We start from the raw sequence: 24,856 nt of genomic DNA, 5'->3' as shown, positions 1-24,856 counted from the left end.
TTCCATAAAGGAATTGCATCTGATTATGAGCTCTGAAATGCAGCAAACCTGTGTCAACTAGGAGCACTTAGTGAATACGGAAATACCCTACTAGGAAAGAAAATGCAACCTATTAGTCACAGATCATTGGTAAAATAAACAGTAAGGACTTAGTCTGGATTTTAGCAGTCTGGTGTGTACCTAGGGAGTATTTAATATGTGGGAAATTGATGCAGTAGACCTTAACGGGTGATTCACATTTGTCAAGATCAAGTGTATCTGTAGATGGTGTGCTTGGGGAAGGTTTAATCAATGAAACTGAGCACTCACATTAATTCCACATTTTTTCTTGGGGGAGGGGGGTTCTTTGTTTTTCCCTTTGACCAAAAAGAAGTAATCATGGATCCCTGAAAATGTCCATAACTGAAAAATGTGATGTAATTTTTTTAAAAATTTTTGTGATCATTCACAAAGAAAAACCTGGATATTGCTCTCAAAATATTCTCTTTTTTTAGAGTTTATATCTGGGCTAAATGAATTAAGGTCCCTAGTGTTTCTCTATGTGTAATGGATGTTCAACTTACCTTTACTTAACATCAGCTTGTCCATGAAAGCTAAGCACATTAATGTGTCAGAAATAATAAGCAGAATTTAACACCCAGATGTTCATACTTGCAATATTGTAGCATGTTCCCTCACCCCCAAAACAATACCCCCAAACAAAACTTTAGTTTTATATTGAGAGGTAACTCAATATAAAGTCTTCCAATAACTACTAATGTGTTTATTATAAGAAATTGTGCTACTCTAAGTTAAACACTTAACATTTTCATTTATGAAACAGGTTTTTTAGTATATATCTTTATTTTGCTTAAATATTCTTTCTTATTTTGTTTGTTTTCCTAGCGTCAAATCTCTGTGCAACTACAATAAAAAATATGAAAAAATTAGTTTTCTTTAAAATGTCTCAAATTAAACTAAAATGGGGTATATACAAAATAAGAAGATTTTTAACTTTCCTTCATGATAGAGTTGTTGAATTGGGTAGTAATTGAATGGAAATTAAACTGCTACAGAAAAATGATTGGCAGCTAAATACAAGTTCCAGAAAGTTGGTTATCTGAACTCAAACATTCTTTGCCTATATTACCATGTGTCAGTTAAAATACTGTTTTTATTACTGTACCTGTTTCTAGGTCCAGTGCCACCCGCTTCCGGTGGAGTCAGAGCTATTACACCGCCCAAGATGAGTGGGCTTTAGACGGCATCTACATCGGCCAGCAGTGCCCAAACATGTGCAACGGACATGGCTCCTGTGACCATGGCATGTGCAGGTACATGCATCAGAAAGTGTGACAGATCCTCTGCTTCTCAGGATTTGTGTTTACAGGGATGCTACAGCCGTTGGCATCAGAGTTGAATGGATAGACTGACAGATAATGAAGTAGCCAAGAGAGAATGACCTCCCTTCTGTTCTTATTGTAGATGTAGAAGACATTGTTACATTTAAATTAGTATAAAGCCATATATTCTAAACTTCAAAATCTAACTTCAAACAGGCCTCTTGGGTTTAAATTTCAGAGTTTATTAATTAACTCCAAAGTTCTCTTTGGTGTTAAAAGAGCCTTTCGATGACTTCCCTTCTTTTCCCCTGACAGTCTTAAAGCACCAGTCAAACAGCTGCTACAGGCTGTCCTACCTACCCCACTTCACCAGAAGCTCAAGGTTGCATACAAGGGGAGTTGGTGATTATAGCTAATGAGGGTGAAATAGGAACACACTTGAATACTTAAAGACTCGAACAGAGATGTAATTTAATGAGAAGGAACAACTATAAATCATGGCCAGAGTTACATGTTGGTGGAGCAAGCATTTATATGTGACTTTTTAAGGCTACAGGAAAATCCCTCTATCCTCCTGCCCAACACACACACCCACACAAACACACACCCATATCCTTCTTCATTACTATGTGATGCCGCAATTCTACTGTTACAGCACTATTTTTTTAAGAAAGGATTCTATTCATTTTTTTGCAGTGTGAGTAATTGAAGGTTGTTACTATCACTTATACAGATTTACACTGTAGAGAAAAATCTAGTGTGAATGCTGAGACCAAAGCAAAAGTGAGACATAGGAAATGTTCCATGTCACACAGCTGTGACAATCACAGATGAAACTATGACTTGTTTATGTGGCCCTCTCTCTCTCTAGGTGTGACCAGGGGTATCAAGGCACTGAATGCCACCCAGAAGCTGCTCTTCCGTCTACAATTATGTCAGATTTTGAGAACCAGAATGGTTGGGAGTCTGACTGGCAAGAAGTTATTGGGGGAGAAGTTGTAACACCAGAACAAGGGTGTGGGGTCGTATCTTCTGGATCATCTCTGTATTTCAGCAAGGTATGACTTAGGGCTGAGAAGCAGTGATGGCTGAGTCATGACTAAAGCATGGAAATAATGGTCAGGGCAATGGCTGTTGCAGTATGTGGCTGATTTATGGAGCAGTCTGAATTCAGAAGGTATAAATACGAGAAGGTTTTATTTTTTCCCACATTCCCTGCTTTTTACTGGCCTTTGTCAAATTCCTATCCCTTAACTACATCTGGGAAACTTTGATAGTTTTCTGGTTGTTTTTGGTTACTAAAAATCCAGGATAGGCCAGTTTAAAAATCCTGCCCCTCTTATACCTGATTTAAATCTCATTGCTTTCCTTTCCTCCAGAGCCAGCCAGCCTTGTGTCGTGGGAGTCTTTGAGTGGGCAGGGTCCTGGTCACTTCTCACCCCAGCCTTTGAAGGGTGTGTGAACATGGAGGCCTGTAGGTGAGGGTGTAAGTAGTGGTGGAGGTGGTGGAGTTTAGAGGTTAAGAGCAGTGACTTTGGAACCAGACTGCCTGCTTCAATCTGATTTCACTACTTCCTAGCTGTGTGACTTTGAGCAAATCCCTTAACCTCTCTCTGACTTGGCTTCCTCATCTATAAAGTAGAGATAATAAGAATATCTTCCCCATTAGGGTCATTGGGCAGATTAATGCATTGATATACTTGTAATCATATGGGACAGTGCCTAATACATAGAAAGCACTTCTATAAGTGTTTATTAAATTTATCAATCTATTAACCTCAAGAGTATGATTGGAAGGAGGAGTAATGGTAAGTGTGCAGAGCTGTTCCTAGGGAACCAATCAGCTCTTCATGGTGAGCAAACATCTTTAGTCTGATTTTGGCTCAGTTTGGTGGCTGCTGCTGGCATCTGCTGATTTGGATCTTAGTCAACTCAAGTTACTAAAACAAAAATACAACATACAAAAATACCATAAAAAATACCATTGGGCGGCTTAAACAGCATACATTTGTCTCTCTCAGTTCTGAAAGCTGAGAAGATAAAAACACAGTAGATTTGATGTCTGTTGAGGATCTACTTCCTAGTTCAGAGATGCTGTCTTCTCTGTGTCCTCACATGGTGGAGATAACAGAGAGAGAGAAAGCAGGCTCTCCTATGTCTCTTCTTATGAGGGCGCTAATCCCAACATGAGGACTCCACCCTTAAAACCCAATTACTTGCCAAAGGCCCCACACCTCCTAATACCATCCTTTTGGCAGTTAGGCTTTCAAAATATGAATTTGGGGTGCACAAACATGAAGTACATAGCAGAGACCTGCACAGAAGTTTTTCTTGCGGTGTTCAACTTCCCCAGTGGCAGTACCAGGTTAGGCAGGCAGGTCAACATACACCAACTAGGGGCTGAGGTGTCAGCCTGAATCTCTAAGACTAATTATCTAGGAACACCTCCAACACATGTTGTTTGGTTAGGGATAAGGGAGAGGGAACCACCTCTCTTGCTACAGTCTAGACACGACATTCTTTTCTTCCTTCCTCCTCCAATTCATCTCTTCATATCATCTGCAAAAGGACTGGAGGGGAAGCAATTCCCATTCTCCAACCTGAGCAATGTGTCCAAGCCCAATTATTGGCAGCTCTCTTTAGAATGTGGGGTACTTACCACCACTTCTTTCCAGCAAGGACTACAACCACCAATTCTAGGACAATTGGAAATGTGTCACTCTTCATCATATAAGAAGCACATAGGTGTGAGTATTGTACCATAAGGCTGATATGTTGAGGAATTTGGGCAGAAATCCAAAACAAATTAATTTATGCATATGCAAAAATAGGTACAGGTTTTGTTTTGATGCAGGTGCAGAAGAAAGAATCAGCAAGTAAACAAGATAGAGAATTATAGAAAATCAGGAATGGATTCCATTTGATAATATTTCCTATCCATTGGCATTGAAAATCCCCAGGATCTTATTGTGAGAGATAACAGTTAGTAAGTGACCGTATATATTGCATAGATCCAGATGTACTGTATAATTGGGCAGAAATGGGAAGATTGTGTCTCCCTTAAGTTTCAATTTTAAAGCAAGATTATGAATTCTTAACCAATGTGTACCCAAACACACCAATAAACATGTGTATGTACACACACAGAGATATTTTGAACATATAAAGTTATAATCACTCTTTCTTACACTTGGGTTTGTACTTGGGCTCTAAACCTCAATAATTGCTTCACCTTACAGAGTTATAACATCTTTATGTATCTCAGTTTTCTCAACTATAAAGTGGGATGTTGGGAGGATTAACTGAGTTAATGCAGGTAAAGAATAAATAGAAATAGCTCAATAAGTGTTAGCTAACATAATCACATCTTATGAGACTAAATTACAAATTGTTATCATTGAATATTTCCCTATACATGCCCTGCCACTAACTTAAAATCAGCATTTCAAAAGTAAAATGATTCTCCTCTCAGCTCAACCCAGCTTTCTCCCTAAATTTTTATCAAAATATCTGAGGATCACCTTTTTTTACTTTTTTCTCTTGTATCAGTCAAATCTGTTTCAAATTCTAAGTGAGAGAAACTAGCTTAAACAAAGAAGGAGGAAAATTTTTTTATGTAATCAAAACACAGGGATAGACTTCTGGTCAGGATGGAGGCGTAGGTAAACATGACTCACCTACTCATACATCTACAGCAAAAATGACAGCTAAATTACAAAATAACTATCACCAAAAATTGTAAGAAAATTGAGCTGTGTGGAAGTCTGACAACCAAGGAATTAAAGACATCACATTCATTCAGACAGGTAGAAGGGACAGAGACACAGAGACATGGAAACACTGAGATGCCACTGGGACCATTCCACACCCATGTGTGGTGGATAAAAATTGGGAGGGATGTTTCTCAGGAGCAAAGGATCCCACCCCCATACCAGACCACCCAGCCCAGGGTTCCAGTGCCAAGATGATAAGTCCCCATAACTTCTGGCTATAAAATTCAGTGGGGGTTGAGACAGCAGAATAAACTGTGGGATTCTCAGGCATCTCCTCTTAAAGGGCCCACAATGGACTTAGGACTTACGCAGACTCACTCCCTCTGGGCTCCAACACTGGGGCAGCAGCTGGAAGGCCTCCAGTGGCATATGGGAGAAACCAAAGTGTCTGGCATCAGGGCAAGTACCAGTGAACAGCTTCCTCCCAGACAAAACTCCAGGAGCCAGGCAGCACCCATTGTCCCTTTTGTGAACCCCCCCCTACAAAGAGCCACAGAGCTACTGCACTATATCTGAGATACCATCAACCTAGTTCACATGGGTTTCCCCACCCTAGCAAATACCCATGACTCTGCCCCATCCAACTTATGGGTGTGCTTTTCTAAAATAGACCATGCTACTAGGCCAAAGAGTCAAAGCAGCTCTACCTAATACATAGAAACAAATACAGGGAGGCTGCCAAAATGAGTAGACAAAGAAATATGGCCCAAATGAAAGAACAGAACAAAACTCTAGAAAAAGAACTAAATAAAATGGAGATAAGCAACCTATCAGATGAGTTCAAAAAACTGGTTGTTAGGATATGCAGGGAACTCACTGGGTACTTCAACAGCATGAAAAAGACCCAGAAAGAAATGAAGGTTACACTAAGTGAAATAAACAAATATTTACAGACTTCCAGGCAAGATGGAGGCATAGGTAAACACATTGTGCCTCCTCACACAACCAAAAGAAGAACAACAACAAATTTAAAAACAAGAAACAACCGAACTGCCAGAAAATTGAACTGTATGGAAGTCTGACAACCAAGGAGTTAAAGAAGAAATATTCATCCAGACCAGTAGGAGGGGTGGAGACAGGCAGCTGGGCAGAGAGGACTCACAGCAAGGTGGTGGCTGGAGGATGGGAGTGGGCAAGACAGGAGGCTGGCAGACCAGGAGAGGTGGCAGCTGGTGGACTGGGCAAGGCGTCAGTTGGTGGAGCAGGCAGTCCCACATTTGCATGTAGATAAACCAGGAGGAACAATTGGGGAACAAGACAGACCACGCAACTCAGGGTTCCAGTGTGGGGAAATAAAGCCTGAAAACCTCTGACTAAAAAAACCTGTGAGGGTTGAGGTGACAGGAGAAACTCCCAGCCTCACAGGAGAGTTCCTTAGAGAGACCCACAAGGTCCTAGAATGTACACAAAACCACCCACTGGGGAATGAGCACCAGAGGGGCCCAATTTGCTTGTGAGTAGCAGTGGAAGTGACTAAAAGTGGACAGAGAGCTGACCAAGCAGCAATGTTCCCTCTTGGACCCCTCCCCCACATAAAGTGCCAAAACACAGTGACCTGGGTTGCCCTGCCTTGGTCAATACCTTAGGCTCCACCCTTTATATGTAACAGGTGTGCCAAGACAAAAAAATGGCCCAAATGAAAGAACAGGTCAGAGCTACAGCAAAAATACAACTAAGCAATGAAGAGATAGCCAACCTATCAGATGCACAGTTCAAAACACTGGTAATCAGGATATTCACAGAATTGGTTGAGTATGGTCACAAAATAGAGGAAAAAGTGAAGGCTATTCAAAGCAAAATAAAGGAAAATATACAGGGAACCAACAATGACAGGAAGGAAACCAGGACTCAATTCAAGGATTTATAGCAGAAGGAAGAAATAAACATCAACTGGAACAGGATGAAGGATCAAGAATTCAAAAAAATGAGGAGAGGCTTAGGAACCTCCAGTTTAAACCTCCATGTTTAAATGTTGGAACTTTAAACATTCCAACATCTGAATCATAGTGGTGCCAGAATGAGAAGAGGAAAAACAAGAAACTGAAAAATTATTTGAAAAAAATAATGGACAACTTCCCCAATCTGGCAAAGGAAATAGAATTCCAGAAAGCCCAGAGAGTCCCAAAGAAGTTGGACTCAAGGAAGCACACACCAAGGCATGTCATAATTACATTACTCAAGATTAAAGATAAAGAGAGAATCTTAAAAGCAGCAAGAGGAAAGGAGACACTTACCTACACAGGAGTTCCCATAAGACTGTCACCTTAATTCTCAAAAGAAATCTTACAGGCAAGAAGGGGCTGGAAAGAAGTATTCAAAGTCATGAAAAGCAAGGACCCACATCCAAGATTACTCTATCCAGCAAAGCTATCATTTAGAATGCAAGGGCAGGTAAAGTGCTTCCCAGATAAGGTCAAGTTAAAGGAGTTCATAATCACCAAGTCCTTATTATATCAAATGTTAAAGGGACTTATCTAAGAAAAAGATAATCAAAAATGAGTAGTAAAATGACAACAAATTCACAACTATCAGTAACCAAACCTAAAATAAAAACAAACTAAGCAAACAACCGGAACCGGAACAGAATCACAGAAATGGAGATCACATGGAGGGTTATCAGAGGGGAGAGGGAGGGGAGAGAATGGGGTAAAAGGTACAGGGAATAAGAAGCATAAATGAGGCCCTGGCTGGCATGGCTCAGTGGATTGAGCACTGGCCTGTGAACCCAAAGAAGCATAAATGGTAGGTAGAAAATAGACAGGGGAGGTTAAGAATAGTATAGGAAATAGAGAAGCCAAAGAACTTGTATGTACGACCCATGGACATGAACTAAAGAGGAGGAAGGGGGTGTGCAGGGCAGAGGGGAATAAAGGGGGAGAAATGGGACAACTTTAATAGTATAAATCAATAAAATATATTAAAAAAAGAAAAATGTCCAAGGAATCAACAGGGGAGTGGATGAAGCTGAGAATCAAGTCAACAATCTGGAACACAAGGAAGAAAAAAAAATCAATCAGAACAGCAGGAAGAAAAACGAATTAAAAATAAAAAAGATAAGGAACCTCTGGGACAACTTCAAATATATACCAACATTTGAATCATAGTGGTGCTGGAAGGAGAACAGAAAAAGCAAAAACTTGAAAACTTATTTGAAAAAATAATGAAAGAAAACTTCCCTAATTTAGTGAAGGAAATAGACATAGAAGTCCAGGAAGCACAGAGAGTCCCAAATAAGATGGACGCAAAGAAGACCATAACAAGACACATCAAAATTAAAATGCCAAAGGTTAAAGAGAGAATCTTAAAAGCAGCAAGAGAAAAGCAGAGAGATACCTACAAAGGAGTTCCCATAAGACTGCCAGCTGATTTCTCCAAAGAAACTTTGCAGGCTAGAAGGGACTGGCCAGAGATATTCAAAGTGATGAAAAGCAAGGACCTACAACCATCCAGCAAAGCTATCGTTTAAAATGAAAAGGCAGAGAAAATGCTCCCCAGAGAATGTAAAGCTCAAGAAGTTCATCATCACCAAGACATTATTATATGAAATGCTTAAGGGACTTAACTATGAAAATTAAAATGGCAATAAATTCACAACTATCAAAAATTGAATCTAACAACCAAGCTAAGCAAACAAGCAGAACAGAAACAGAATCATAGATATGGACAGCATTTGAATAGTTACCAGTTGGGAGGGGCAAGGGGGAGAATAGGGGAAAAACTGAAGAAATTAAGAAGTACAAATTGGTAGGTTCGAAATAGGCTGGAGGATATTAAGAACAGTATAGGAAAGGGAGTAGCCAAAAAATGTATATGCATGACCCATGGACATGAACTACTAAGGGGGAGATTGCCAGAGGGAATAGGAGGTACTGGGTAGAGGGAGCCAAAGGGGGGGAAATTGGAACAACTGTAATATCATAATCAGTAAAATATATTTTTTGAAAAACACAGGAATGCCGTAGTCAGAACTGACCTCAGAGATATCTGGAACCTGACACTCAGATGCCCGAGAGCTCTCTTGAGAGTACTCTATTTTCAATTCAAGGCAGGGGTCATTATGAGATTGGAATTATGGCCACAGAGCTTTCTAAGCAGCACCACAGAAAATTCTGGGGAAGGTTTCTGATTGGCCAGTCACAGTGTCCTGGGGAATGGTGGGCTGTGATTTGCATAGCCTCACTGCTTTGGCAAAGATGGGATACACAGTTCAGCAACCCCCACCAGCCAGCGTGATTGGAATAGAGAAGGGTCAGTAACCCAAAGGTAACTGCCCTAGATTAATTTATCTGGAAACATTATTCTATCCTGTCCCTTTTCCAGTGCAAACATTCAGGATGGTCTCCAGTACTACTGCCTTAACTATATAACTTATTTTCTTTTTCTAAACATAAGCCCTTTGCCCCCCCAAAGAAACTCTCCTCCTCATTCCAGGTTTTTCCAATCTCCCTGTCTTTGCTTAGTGTCCACTGCCTACCATTCTGCCTTCCATAGTCTCTGCATCCATTAAACCTTGCAGCACCCTGATCAAATCCTGCTGCTTCCACGGAGCTTTCTGGAACCATGGCAAACTACACTAATATCTTCTTTTTTTGAATTTCTCTCTTATCTGTGTTCTATACAAAGAGAGTTATATTTTTATTCTGTTAGTAACCAGGAAGATGCAAGTCCTACTACCTGAGCCAACTCTAGATAAGGTGCACAATTCAGAATGCATGCCGTGTGCTAGGCATTTACATATCAATAAATACTCTTGAGACTGAAAAGATTGGAGAATTGATAAATGACCATGGGACTAAATGAGATCAAGAATGAATAGAACTTGGCCTGCAGCCCGAAGTTGTCACTACTGACACCGCACACACATATCTGTGAATTCTTGTTTTAGGTTTGTTCTCCTAACACATGGTATTATACCTGATAAAATTGGTGCCCAATAATATTTGTTGAAGAAAGGAATGAATGAATGAATGAACGAATGAGTATTGAAAAACAGCAGAAGGGTCTAAAGAAATGGTTATTTTTAAATAAATATAGTAGAATTTTTTTCTACTGGCATTTGATTTAAAAAGGCTTTAATTGGAGATAAAAGGTGAAGTTTTATGAAGTGTTTTAGAAGTTTTGCTTTAAAGGCTCCAAAGTCTAAAGGCATTTCCTTTAAAATTTGTGTTCTTTTATCTAAATCCTTGAAACAGTAAGCCATTTTAGCCTAGAATGCTGGAGGGAAATTGGAAGGTATTTTCCACACTCCAGGAGCGAGGAGATCCTTAACCTATTACTCCAATGCATGCACGCACACACTGTGTGTGCTGATGTCCGCACACGCAGGTGCACCCATCAGAGTGTAATAGAAAAACTGCAAAGCACGTGTCACATCAAATTCTAAATTCTAACAAAAAGCTTGTCATGAGCCATTTCCTTTTTCCTTTTTTCTTCCTTTAAAATAATACTCAGCGTTTCAGGTCACTAAACAAAAGAAAACGACTTATGCTATTCTCCAGGAAAAAATATCTTCAGTGCCAAAGCAAACATTTGTATGGTATTTTCCACCATTTACAAAAATCCCACAAAACAGCCTTCCAAAGCCTCTGATGACCAACACCATCATCTCCTGGAAAAATAACACTGCTCAATGAATTTCACAGTAAACCAATCATTCCACCAGCTAATTGGGGTAATTGGATTTTTGTAATTCTCCTCACCTTAGATCTTTATCCTTCTGGCTTAGTTCCACATGTCAAGTTTTTCATAGGAGTTTGCTGGATTGGAACTAAGCAGCTAGGTTCTATGGTTCTTTTCTCAGAATCATTCTTCCTGTAACGATCCTGGGCCAGATTATAATAATCTCTGAGGGATTTCACACTTGCACTATTTCAAATTAACAAGAAAAATCGAAAGCACATATAACACACTGAAAATGCATATTACTTTTAAGATTTCCTCAAATACATACTTAAAATTGAGAGTTCTCAAGAATAAATTCCTGTGTCAGGATTAATTTCAGTTCTCATTTCACTGGAACCCTGTTTTGTGGGAACGAGAGGAGGTGGAAATCTCTTAATTGGCTTTAGATTTTTCAGTACCCTTTTAATTAGCCCCAAGTATTTCCCCTGTGACTTATAACAGAAACCCTTTCTTAATTAACTTGGTGAATTTGTGTAGGGTTTAAACTGTAAGTCTGAGAGGTGTTTTTCTCTAAATTGGTTATCCTATCATAGTTTTTCTTCCCAACTTTTATTAAAGTTCTTGGGAGCTCTCCAAGACGGGTTCAGAGCAGATCATGCATTAGGTTGGGCAGACTCTGAGTGGAAGAATCTCATGCTCAAACCTTTTTTCAATCTCATTAGCCTGAAACTATTTATACACAAAAGGAATCATGACAAACCTTGTCAATTTGTATCTAACAGTGCCCAACAGGACTGTGACAAGCACAGGATACACTAAGCAAAGGAAGCAAGTTGCTGGATTTGATGGAATTTTTAAGACACAAAGAGACCATGTAGTGGTAGCAAAAACTTATTTAAATGATCCCTCCCAATCTCTCTGTTTCCAAGAGAGAGGCCAACAGACAGAGACAGACACACTGACTAGGAGCCTAATACTCAAACACTCTTTCTTTGTGTCAAGTTTCTATCTTAAACCTGTTTTATTTTCATTCCCACGGAGGAGGGGGTCCAAGGGTACCTCTCAGGAAGACATTCAGTGTGCTAAGCAAGTTTCATGCAAAATGTTATTTCATGTAATTATCACAACACCCTGTAAGGAAGGCGTTATTACCCATATTGTACCTTTGAGGAAGATAAAATCTCAGAAAGCTCACACAGCTAAACAGCATGAATAATGGTCTGAGATTCAAACCCAGCTCCAGCTGATCTCCACTACATGGTCTTTCAGATTCTCCTTTACTCTGCCTAGAGGAGATTCACAAAGCAAACATTGGAAGTGTTTTAATTTAAATTAATTTTATTTTACTTTTAAAGACCTTTGAATACTCTTTGGTGTGATTAACAGTTCCCAAGGATCTCATGACCAAATCTGGCAATCAGTAACGCAGACTAATCGAATGTGTCCAGGAACAGTTACCATAACCAAAGCAGAGACAATTAAATGGCATAGCTTGCTCCTCCCAATAATAAATGGTAATGAAAAAATACAATAAAGATTAAATCAAAAAAATAAAAAAACAATAAATGGGACACAACCATCTCCACATAGTGCTAGGATGCTCATATGAATTTGTAACTGAAACAACAAAGGCCTGAGAGCCCCCAGATGATTGAATCTGTGGTGTTTCTGTCCTTTGGAAAGGCTGGGAAAAGACAGCTGGTGAGCTGGGACCTGGACACCTCTTGGGTGGACTTTGTCCAGTTCTACATCCAGATAGGCGGAGAGAGTGCTGCATGCAACAAGCCCGACAGCAGAGAGGAGGGCGTCCTCCTTCAGTACAGCAACAACGGGGGCATCCAGTGGCACCTGCTGGCAGAGATGTACTTCTCAGACTTCAGCAAACCCAGGTAACCAAACCCTGATGGTCTTCCAGTGATTTCCAGGAATGGTAAGGATTACACTGTTCTTGAGGTGTTTCTAACATGTTGTTAACTGTTGCAAAAATAGGCAAACTCGTAAATATCTGGCATGAATGATAGCCTAATATATAAACATTTCATCTCATTTAAGGTTTTTTTTATTGTTCAAGTACAGTTGTCTGCCTTTTCTCTCCACCTCTCTCCTCCACCCCAGCCATTAGAAAGCACTTGTATTCATATTTGAATTTTTTAAGAATTTGAGAAAAAATGTGACTAGAGAAAAGTGAGACAACTGACCATTGTTTTCCCAAAGAAACTCGGTGACATAGGGATATTCCAAGCATTTCTGGGATTTTTTTAATACACACATGAAATATGTTCATCTGTTAGATTTAACAGCAAGACGGACTTTGTCAAACCTCTTCATGTGGCTGCACCTAGTGCTAGTCCTGGACAACATATGAATCACTCTGTGGAGCTTGCATTTTCTGAAATTGTTCACTGGTCCATCCCTGTCTTTATTTTGATGGATGGGGAATATATTTAATGAAATATCCTAAGTAATGACTGTTAAGGAGTTCAGGAAAATGCTAATATTTGTGCCAGGCAATCAGTATATTTATCTATATTTAAATTGGGATTTTTTTTGCAGTTATGATGTAGTATTTTGAAATTCTGTATTTGTACTTTTAGAGTATTCCTTTTTATAATCTCTGTATTTGCACTTTCACACAAAGATAAAAATTTGTCTTTATGTACATTGACCAATCATTATTGAATTTTCACATACTAAAATTGTCCCTGTTTTACATTTTACAACTGAACCTTGGTTTATTGAAAAAAAACATTATTAGATTCAATTTTTATAAATTAAATATATTTTTAAATGCATACTTATAACATAGCTATTTTGTAGACTGAAGGTTTATATGTTTATTGTTTTAAAACATTGAGTAGTTTAAAGGTGACATGACTTTCTATAACGTAATGGAAATAGACATACAGACAGACCAACCAAAAGCATTTTTTCTAAGGACATATGCAAGAGGGAGCAGCCAGAGGAGAGGCAACTGGGTAAAACACAAAACACAACATCCAAGGAGAAAGTCAGGAATGGTGAGTGGGAGGTGGATGCGGATGAGATTCCCCCAGCACAGTAGAGAGGAAACCATAATGGTGCCAAACTGGTTTTAAAATAATTTAAATTATTTTTCCAAGTAACATCATTATCAATCTGGAGATTATTAAGAGTTCAATAAAATGACTAGATTACAGTATAAATAAACAAAAATGTAATAGCTTTTTCAAGTTCCAAAAATATTGAGCTTTATTTTTCTGAGGATTTGTCTTTAGGGTCAGTATATTTCACCAGATTTTCAAGGATTTTATGACACTGAAATGGCTGAGAAACTCTGAGGTGGAAGGCAGCAGAAAAAGCCCCCATTATTGGTGGAAAATACATAAATAAGTATAAAAATAACTTTAACAACTCTAAGAATCCTGTAAAGAAAAGTTCAAAACTACCTTCAGAGATTTAAAAAAATAATAAATGGAAAAATTATACAGCATCCCTAGACAGGAAAACTTAATATTGTGATATGAATATCTTTTAGTTTACATTTAATGCCGCCCAATCAAAATCCTGGAGGCATGTTTTTTTGGAACTATATATCTAGAAATACAAACTGGCAAAACTGTCTTAAACTTTTGGGGAAAGAAATAGAGGGATGCCCTACACGTTGTTAGAATATGTTATATAACTTAAATTAAATAGAATATAATTATAATTAGAATATAAATATAATTAAAATAGAATATAGTGATTCATGGATAGAACAGACAATGAAGCCAAACTGATGACCCAGAAATTGACTCAGATATATAAGAATGTATATATGAAAAAGAGATGTCACAGCTCAAAAACAGATGTAACAAACCGAGACATTATTTGCAACTGTTATGAGGAACAGAGGGCCAATGTTGCTGTAAAGAGCTTCTACAAATTACCAAAAAACACTAAGGTCCCAACAGAAAAATGGGTAAAAGGAATGAGTAGATGTTACAGAAGAGGAAACAGATGTATAATAAAACATCAATAATATCCAACATCTTTTGCAATAAGAAACATCATTTTCAACAGTAAAATGGTCATTTTTAAAAGATAATGCCAAGTGCTTTCTGCACGTGGGAGCAGCAAGGCAGGCACTCTCACGTCATCCTGCACACTGTTACGACCCTTCCAGAAAGGAGTTGGGAAAAATCAACGGCCTTAAACATGGACAGTTTATTTGACCTGGTAATTCTGTTTCTAGGAATCTTACCTTAAGAAATAAACTGAAGTATAGATAAAGCTTTATGCATCAAAATTTTAACAGAGGCCAACCCCATACAGTAGATTATGGGTGAGTTATGTTTCATTTTAGTGCATATTTATGTTTTCCCACAATAAGTATCAATGGCTTTGAAAATTTTTGAATGCTATTTTAATGTAGTAATATACAAAGGAACAGTTTTTTCCCAGGTATTTCTTGAAAATGTTATGACCATTACCATGGTAGTCAAAAGACATTGTTTAGTGAATCAAAAACAGCTAAAATATCACCTCCGAAAATACAGTGGCAAATGGAATAAACATGACGAGAACTAAAGCAGCCTACAACTTTAAACCTCTTGTCTGATCTATTAAACTTAGAAATGTTTCAAAAATATCAAGAGATCAAACAAAACTAAACTTGCTCTTATTGCCGCTCTTGTGATTGTAACAGCTGCTAAGAAAGACACAGCTTTCCTTTCCTAACCATAAGTGATTTGTTTCTATGCAGATTTGTCTATCTGGAGCTTCCAGCTGCTGCCAAGACCCCTTGCACCAGGTTCCGCTGGTGGCAGCCTGTGTTCTCTGGGGAGGACTATGACCAGTGGGCAGTCGATGACATCATCATTCTGTCAGAAAAGCAAAAGCAGATCATCCCAGTTGTCAACCCAACTTTACCCCAGGTATTTTCTCCATGTCTGAACTCCAAGAAGAGAATTATCAAAGTGGATGGGATTAAAGAACTTCTTACTTCCCCAAGGATTTAGTGCTTGAACATGTGATACAAATTTTCTGTGTTTGCACTTAATTTCTTTTTGTTTGCACTTAATTTTTGTTACTTCTTTAAGCTACTAGTTCCCAGTAAGAAATAAAAAACCTATGAAGTCTGGCCAAGTCATCAACATGATTATTAGTGTGATTATAAAATTAGATGTGCAGTGGCAAAATATTTTCAGTTATTATATCATCAGAAGAAGAAATTCATCGCAATAAAATATTAGTTAAATTAGAGATCATGCTGTATTTTCTTAGAAATACAAATGGCACATGGTTCTGCATGTCATGAACTGAACATTTCTTTCTTGTTTTCAAAGCTATCAAATTACCCTTCTGTGTTGTTTGTGTTGTTTCTATTAGAACTTTTATGAGAAGCCAGTTTTTGATTACCCTATGAACCAGATGAGCGTGTGGTTGATGTTGGCTAATGAAGGAATGGTTAAAAATGAAACTTTCTGCTCTGCCACGCCATCAGCCATGGTATTTGGAAAATCAGATGGGGATCGATTTGCAGTAACTCGAGATTTGACTCTGAAACCTGGATATGTGCTACAGTTCAAGGTATTTATGCACAAACTTCTTCCCAGGGCAGGTCAAGGAGCAAAACGGCTTCCATATTTAAAAAGTGAAATTGATAGCCCTGGCTGGTATGGCTCAGTGGATTGAGCACCGGCCTGAGAACCAAAGAATAGCTGGTTCAATTCCCAGTCAGGGCACAGGCCTAGGCTGCAGGCTAGATCTCCGGTGGGGGACACATGAAAGGCAACCACACATTGATGTTTCTCTCCTTCTCTCCTCCCTCCCTTCTCCTCTCTCTAAAAATAAATAAATAAAATCTTAACCAAGAAATGATCTAAAAAAAAGTGAAATTGACAAAGGATGCAAATTTTTATATGCTATTAAAGGAGGGACTAAAACAAAGTTTCAATATTTTTAAATGGCCATTTTTTAGCTCTGCTCATAAGGAAACAGCTTATCACTTTTTAATGAGCCCTAGAAATTATAGCTATGTCATTGTATTTCAAGTGCTCATGGAACTGCACTAGAATTAAAAAGAAAATTGACTCTTAGGATTTCAATCTGTGACTTAATGAATTCCATGCTAATGGTAATAGGTAAGTTCTCCTTCAGCTTACTAGTGCTTTTAGGACTTGTGAGTTATTTTATGTTTGTACCACAGCATTATCAAACAATTTCTCTTCCTTTGATCTGTCAATTTTTACTTTAATTATTATTGTTCTCTTAAAAGCTTATTGTTTTTCAGCACTGTGATAACATGTCAACATGTATAGCAAGGTTTACTTTGACAAGGTCTTGTTTTCAGAAGCCTAATCAAAATTTCATTGTGTTTATGATAAAATCCCATTGGTGAATTCTGGGGTAAGAAGTAATGCAGTATTAATGAGCTAGCACAACTACATGTCCTTACATACAGCAGGGTGCAGATGCTAAATAATTTACAAATGGAATTATTAAAGAGATCAGATGTATATAGGCAGCTCTTCAAATATAGTTTCCACAGGTTTGTAAACAAGGAAGTTGATTAGTGAACTGTTTTCCTCTGTCTAGATCGTGATGCTAAACTGCAATGGAAAAGCCATTAATAACAATATATGACTCTATATTAATATGTTGGTACTGCCTAAAGTGCCAACAAAGTTACAGCAATAGCAAATACATTTCCAGAATACTCTGCTGTTTCTCATTTGACACCTTCTTTTATTTAGTAAGTCATAAAATCAAGGTGGCATAGGTGTTAAATTCTGCAAGATAGTATTCTAAAGTTTACAAAATCTAAATAAAGAAAACATTATTAAATGTTTCAAGTATTTAAACAACCAGTAAGAATGAATAATGCCTAGGAAAAATCTCAATTCTCGAATCACACCAGCAGACTATTGATTTGTGGCTGCTAGTTAATAACAGATATGTAATATGGGTCATTTGGGGATTGACAATTAATATATATTTGACATCTGTAAGAAGAACTTGGTGTCATTTATACAAAAACATTCAGTGCTGGTACCTTTTATGTGCATGTTAAACCCTAGGTGCTAGAACAATATGGCCCTATCCCTCAAGGGTCTCAGAAACAAGTAAGTGAGCCAGAAAAGTGAATAGTCACAACACAGTCACAGTAGTACCGGTATTGTTGTAGAAAATGGCTCTGGATGCTACAAGAGTACCTAGCATAGTGCCTGGCATGTGGCAGGTGCTCCAAAAATGTGTTAGTTGAACAAATGGGTAGATGGATGGGTGGGTGGATGGATGGAAGGAAGGAAGGAAGGAAGGAAGGAAGGAAGGAAGGAAGGAAGGAAGGAAGGAAGGAAGGATTGAAATTGGAAATCTCTGGAAATACAGAGACTTAGCCAGCTGAACAATGGAGGGGGCAGAATTCCAGTTAGAGGGAAGAGATTGTGCAAATATATGAAAATAAATGAAAGTGCAAACGAGAATGGAAAAGTTGGACACTTTAAAGAGTTTGCCAAGTGTACCACACAGGTGACAAAGTTGATCCTAATTGACTTTATATGACACATTCAGCCAGTGGGACATTAACCCAAGAGCAATAAGTCATGGAATACAAGATCAGATGTGTATTTCAGAAAGATCATTCTGGCAGCAGTATGGGGTTAACAGAAGGGGAAACTGGAATCAGCAAGTACATTGATTCATTCATTTATTCAGCAAATATTTATAAAGCCTCTACTATGTACCAGAGTCTGTTCTAGGCTATGGAGAGGAATAGGGAGTGTGAACTAGAGTGTTAGAGGGTGGTTACCATTGTCAGGTTAGCCTCACTGATTAAATTACTTTCAGCTGAGGCTTATAAAAAGTAAAGGAGTGAGTCATGCAACTATCTGGGAAAGAGCATTCCAGACACAGGGAACGAAAAGCACAAAGTCCTTCAAATAAGAGTGTGCTTGGAAAAGTTCAAGAAATCATAAGGACACCTTTGTGGCTATAGCAAAGACAGTGAGAAAAGGAAGACAGATAGGGAAAATAAGGCCAGTCTTTGACTTCTGCTGTGAATAAAACGGCTAATGGAAGCATGACCTACCCTGACTTAGGCTTTTAAAGAATGACTCTGGCAGACTGTGCTAGGGGTACGATGGCAGAGGCAAGGTCAGAGACAGAAAGGCTGTGTGGGCTACTGTTGCAATGATCCAAGTAAAAAATGATGAAAACTTGGATGTGTGTGATCGTGGAAGAGGCAGAGAAAAGTGCTCAGACTATGAGTTATTTTGAATAAAGTAGAATGCAAGGGCAGCCATCAATGTAAGAAATAAGAATCCAGGTGAAGACATAGCATAAGGTTGTAAAGATAAGTAAGTGGATCTGAGAGATGTTAAAGGAGTCTATTCAACAAGTGATTTATTGGTCACCTATTGGGTGATAAAATGGATTCTAGAATGACTCCCACATTTTTGGCTCCAGTCACTAAAACTGGAAATATGAGGGGGGACCTAAAAATAAACTGGAGTTATCTTTTGGAGGGTGCACCCCTTGTAATACAGGCTTCCTTGTAATACAGGTATACAAGGAAAGATTAAAATCCCTTGTAATACAGGTGAGTGTTCTAGGAACCCATCTGTATCAGTGTACCAGGTGATATTGTAAGAGGCTGCATTCAGCTTCAGTGAATTTTTTCTTAAGACTCTTCCAGCGTTTGCACATTTCATGATGGGTGATTTATGAGCACACCTGCCCACACTGGGCTGAGTGTTCAGCAGTTTTTGACCAAAATGGCATGATCCCCGTGCCCCACCCTCCCTATTCACCAAATCTCTCTCCAAGTGACTTTTTTTTTGTTTCTGTGGATGAAAAACACCCTCAAAGGGAAACATTTTGCCAATGTGGAAGAAGTGAAACAAAAAAAAATGGCAGAAGCACTAACTGGCATCAAAATCAAAGAGTTCAAAAACTATTTTGAACAGTAGAAAAAATGCCTTGATAGGTATATTGCATCACATGGAGAGTACTTTGAAGGTGACTGAAGTTTAAACATGTACAAATAAACACACAGTTTTTTATAGATTCCTGTTTTGGGGGTTCCTCCTCATACTGGAAGAAGAGCATTTGGGTGGTGGATGCTGAGAACAGGTGTGGACTTGTGGAACTATGGTTGCCTGTGAACTGTTGAAATGGGAAGGCACAGGAAGCAGTAATGGACATTGTCCAAGAGCTGGAGAGAGACTGTATCTGCAAGTCATTGGTATTCAGGTGGAATTTGAAATTATGATTGTGAGTGAGGTTATGAGCATGTATAGAGTAAAAAGATAGGAACAATTGAATCCTACAAAACATCAACAGCTAAGAGGCAGGCTAAATGATCAATTTTAAAAAACACCAACTTGTTACAGAACTGTAAGTTCCATTGACTTGCCTACATTAGACACAATGGCATTTGTAGTAAGTGTAAGACAGAATGCTATGTGTTGTGCCCAGTGTGACTGTTCACACCACATGGCAACCAAAGGCTGTGCTTACTAATGGGTAATATATTAAAAGGAATTTGTATTAGAAGAGTTGAATCACACATCTGAAAGTGCCAAATCTTTACTGATATTCTTGACTTTTAACTATATGAGGGGGGACCCAAAAAACCCAAAATTTATTAAAAATTGTGTATTTATTCTGACATGTTTAAACTTCAGTCAGCTTCAACGTACTCTCCATTTGATGCAATACAGCTATTGACACATTTTTTCCACTGCTCAAAACAGATTTGAATTCATTGATTTTGATACCCTTTAGATCTTCTGCCATTTTGTTTGTTTCATCTCTTCCACATCGGAAAAACATTTCCCTTTGAGGGTTTTTTCATCTAGGGAAACAAAAAAAAAAGTCACTCAGGGTGAGATGGGGTGAATAGGGAGGGTGGGGCAGGGGGCTCATGCCATTTTTGGTCCAAAACTGCTGAACGCTCAGTGTGTTGTGGCAAGTACACTCATAAATCATAAATCACCCATCATGAAATGGGAAAATGTGTTGAAAGAGTCTTCAAAAAAATCACTGAAGCCGAAGGCAGCCTCTCACAACACCACCAGCTGGTACACTGATACAGATGGGTTCCTAGAACACTCACCTAGTGAGGGAAGCCTGTATTACAAGGAGCCCACCCTCTAGAAGATAATTCCAGGGGTTTTTTAGGTCCCCCATCATATAAATTTGGATTTATGGATCACAATAAAATTTTTACTAGCCAAATTGTAAATCCTTCTGAGAGATGCTTCCAGGTCTGACAATGGAAGTAAGGAAAGTATGGAATCTTCTTTTGAAAGACTGAGTCCGCTACTGATAATCATAAGGAGGAACTGGTTGGCCTTAGAGTTCTAGTCCAATATCATTTGCCTATGGCCCTACCTTTCTTTCATCCTTTATTCTTTGATAATTATTGTGTTGTTTTGAGTCCTTACTTTAATTTTTTCTATAAAATTTTAGTTCTTTTTTTGTAGTCTTATAAGGTAAAATTCTATGGTAGCTCCCAGTAACAAATGAAATAAGATATGAATAGACCATTTATATAAGATAACATCTAATTAAATAAATATCATGAAAAAGACTTAACATTTATAATTATCAAAAGACATAACATAATTTATACATTTATTAAATTAGAAAGAAACTGTCTTGACTAGTATAATACTTAGTGTTACGGTAAAACTGACTCATTTGAAACCAATTAACAGTGAACACATATAAATAGAAAATTTAAAAAGTGTCTATATTTGACTTAGTAATACTGTACCTAGGAATTTATCTAGTGATAATAAATTAATTGAAGAAAAAAGATACATTCTTTGCAATGCTGCATATAATAATAAAACAATATATTAAATAGAAAATAGGAAGAAAGTTCTAGAAATGTGATAACTTTGAGTATATGACCAAAATCATACTTCTTTATGAAGATTAGAAGATTAAAAAATAGATAAATAAAATATTTTTGCTAGGACATTGGGATTTAGGTTGCATTTTTAATTTTTTATGTCATTAATCTTATGATGATATTCCTCTACATAAGTGCACAGAGTGATAACAGTTTTATTTCTGAATTATTTTGCTTATTTGATGCTGTATCAAAAACTAAGCTCTTTCATGTAAGTTGACAGTGATTTCTTACTGAGCTTTGGCAACAGAATTGAATAAAGATGTTTGTTCCACTAAAGCAGAGAGGACAGCCCTCTCTTCAGGTAACCTTCATGTTCTGAAGAGGGCAGCTTTTCATCTTCTGCTTCCCTCTGTTTATACCATCTGGGAAAGGAGGAGAAAACATTTCTTGGCTTCTTGGCTTTTGTCCAAGGTTCCAATATCACAGATACTGTGCTTCTCTCTTTCCCCCTATAATACCAAAAAAAAATCACAAAATAGGCAATTGGTCCAGCTTTCTATTAAAAAGCACCTATTGCTTGCCTAAACAAAGATTACCAGAACCTATGGAAGGGTCTTGATTGAAACTGAGCTTCAGGTCTCATCATTGTCAGTGTAATGCAGTCTCAGTAGAAAGGGCCCTGGTTGCTGTAGCGCTTAATTTGTTAAATGATGTCTTGGATCTAAAATCTTGTATATTTCTGGCTTTCCTTTTATAGCTAAACATAGGGTGTGCCAGTCAGTTCAGCAGTGCTGCCCCAGTTCTTCTTCAGTACTCTCATGATGCTGGTATGTCCTGGTTTCTGGTGAAAGAAGGCTGTTACCCAGCTTCTGCAGGCAAAGGATGTGAAGGAAACTCCCGAGAACTGAGTGATCCCACAGTGTATCACACCGGAGACTTTGAAGAATGGACAAGAATCACCATTGTTATTCCAAGGTCCCTTGCAGCCAGGTACAGTCATCTTTCTTATTATGTGCCATAGCTGCTGTTTCTTGGGAGCATAAATTTATCTCAATATCTTTATTTCATGCATCTTAATAACCTAAAAGAATTTGTATAATCTAGCTTTATCTATTCAAGTAATAACTGTCGAGGAAAAGAACGCTGGAACAAAATTCCCAGAGTGTGTGTGTGTGTGTGTGTGTACACATGCACATTTATTCTTGTGAAACAAATTCACTCATTTATTCATCTGTTCAGGAAATGCACATTGAGCACTGTTCTGGGCACTGGAAGTACAGCTGTGAACAGAAGATGTTAAAGGCTAAACGAATTATGACATTTTATATAAGTTTACACTTTACATAGATTTTTGATAAATTAGTGCCTCCCTGTATAGACAATTTGAAATATCTCATAATATAAAAGATCCCTTTAAATGACCCTTACAATAAATATTAAAACAATAGTGAGAAAGATTAAAATTCAGTTGACAGAGGAATGAAATAAATGGATCAAGAACTTAAAATGAATTTGTTTCATTAATAAGGCAATAAATTTAACCCTTAGTTTCCTGGCAGTTAGGACAAAGAGGGAAAATATATGATCATTTAGTGCTCATTGTTGGGTAAAAATAAACAAAATGTATACATTCTGATTTTTAGAAAGATACAGTTTTTTCCATGCTCAATATTGTAGAATAAATATATAGTATGTATATGTATCCTTATGCCAGGTAGAGTAGGTAACACATAGATCAGTATTTTTAACTGTCACTTTATGAAAGATAAAGGAACATTTTTCATGTGGATACTTTTTAATTAAATCATAGAATGTAACATTAAATTGTGATTCAATCAAGGCATTTCTGTGTAGAGCTAACATAATGCAGTAAGTGTATTTGCGTGGCTTTCTGTAGATTTAACTCACTATGTGATTGGCATACTCATTAATGCCATTTAGCAATATATTTAGTTTGCTTCCTTCCTAGAATATTGTTGGATTCTTCTATCCCCACTCCCTTCAAAGATTGACATCGCCTAATGAAATATGAGTGAAAATGAAGCATGTGACTTTAAGAGCCCATGTGCATTTTGTCATGTTCACTGCTTCATAAAAACATGTTTTATGATGAAGCGTACATTAATCTGGGTGTCTGAGTGTCTACAAGAAGCAGACCTCTACTTGCTAGCCTCCACTGGACATACAGCATAATCAAGAAATAAGCTTTTGTTGGGTTAAGCCATTGAGATTGGGCACTGTTTGTTACCACAGCATAACTTATCTCATCCTGACTGATGCAATGATAAAAATTTAGTGATCTGTAAGAGTGGCTTATTCATAAAGTTCTTGGAGACCATTGTGTTTGTGACTCTTCCACCAAATTGATCATCAAATTGCTGTGCATCATCTAGCTAGACAAGTTGGTTGTGTTCTCTGCCTCCCTTGTTACTTAGATGTGCATCCCTCAAAACTTTACACCACAGGCTTCAGTAGACAAACTTGCCATCACAGCATCAGCACTAAGTTGCCAATCTCATGATCTGCATCAAGTCAGGGTGTGGACATGGCTCCCTGGATATGGCTCCTCTGGATCCATAGGCCTGTAAACTAAAAAGACAAGTTACCTACCCCGCCCATATCCAACATTGGTGAGACCATGACAGGATAACCACAATAGACATTCCCACTAAAAAAAAGTAAGTAAGAATGGGAAGCACATAGCAGCCACTGGCTATAGGAATTCTGAAAGCCAGCAAAATACTTGTTACTAGTGACCCCCTCTTCCATGAAATAATGTCCAGAACAGGAAAGTTTCCTCAAGTAAGAGAGTTCTGCTCCCCAATCTATTGTTCTTCTCAGTTGTTGGTTCTACTTTCTAGGCTTCACCCTCTGAAATGCCTTTCCTTTTCCACAAATTCATATCTATGTTTGCAACTAAATAGCCATCTCATCCTGCTTTCTGCACATCTGGAGCTGGACATGCAGCCTTTGCATTCCTCACCTCCATCACTGCCTTCCTCTCCACTTGTTTTTCTGAAACTGGCCCAATCACAACTCTTCCAAATAGATAGGCACAGCACACCGTGAAGTTGGGAGCATCAGGGGTACACCTTTGCTACAGTGACTAGAATATCAGGGTGCTGGAAGACATCACTACAAAAAGGGTTAACAGAACCAAGAGCCAGAAAACACATCTCATTTGAGTCCCCAAAGCCAGATGTGAGAACCTGAAGTTGTAGTTTGTTTGATGTTGGATATAATAACGCGAATGATAAAGCAACATGTGAGAAATAAGAGGAACTTGTCCTTAAAATCACAAAGTGAGCCAATAT

At 38.1% G+C, this 24,856-nt stretch overlaps 1 protein-coding gene across 1 annotated transcript in view; it reads left to right on the top strand.

Moving 5' to 3' along the window:
- The window catches only part of RELN (reelin), a 581,497-nt gene that overhangs the window by 448,306 nt on the left and 108,335 nt on the right, over positions 1–24,856 (top strand). Inside the window, exons 23-28 of the mRNA XM_024557430.3 lie at positions 1,176–1,313; positions 2,194–2,380; positions 12,401–12,606; positions 15,441–15,612; positions 16,067–16,267; positions 22,300–22,532. Coding sequence (XP_024413198.2) covers positions 1,176–1,313; positions 2,194–2,380; positions 12,401–12,606; positions 15,441–15,612; positions 16,067–16,267; positions 22,300–22,532 — 1,137 coding nt within the window. The remainder of the gene's footprint in view (positions 1–1,175; positions 1,314–2,193; positions 2,381–12,400; positions 12,607–15,440; positions 15,613–16,066; positions 16,268–22,299; positions 22,533–24,856) is intronic.

Source organism: Desmodus rotundus, chromosome 6, assembly GCF_022682495.2.
Source record: "Desmodus rotundus isolate HL8 chromosome 6, HLdesRot8A.1, whole genome shotgun sequence".
Classification (NCBI taxonomy): domain Eukaryota; kingdom Metazoa; phylum Chordata; class Mammalia; order Chiroptera; family Phyllostomidae; genus Desmodus; species Desmodus rotundus.
The sequence above is the reverse complement of the archived record's forward strand: the minus strand, read 5'-3'. Positions and strand labels throughout refer to the sequence as shown.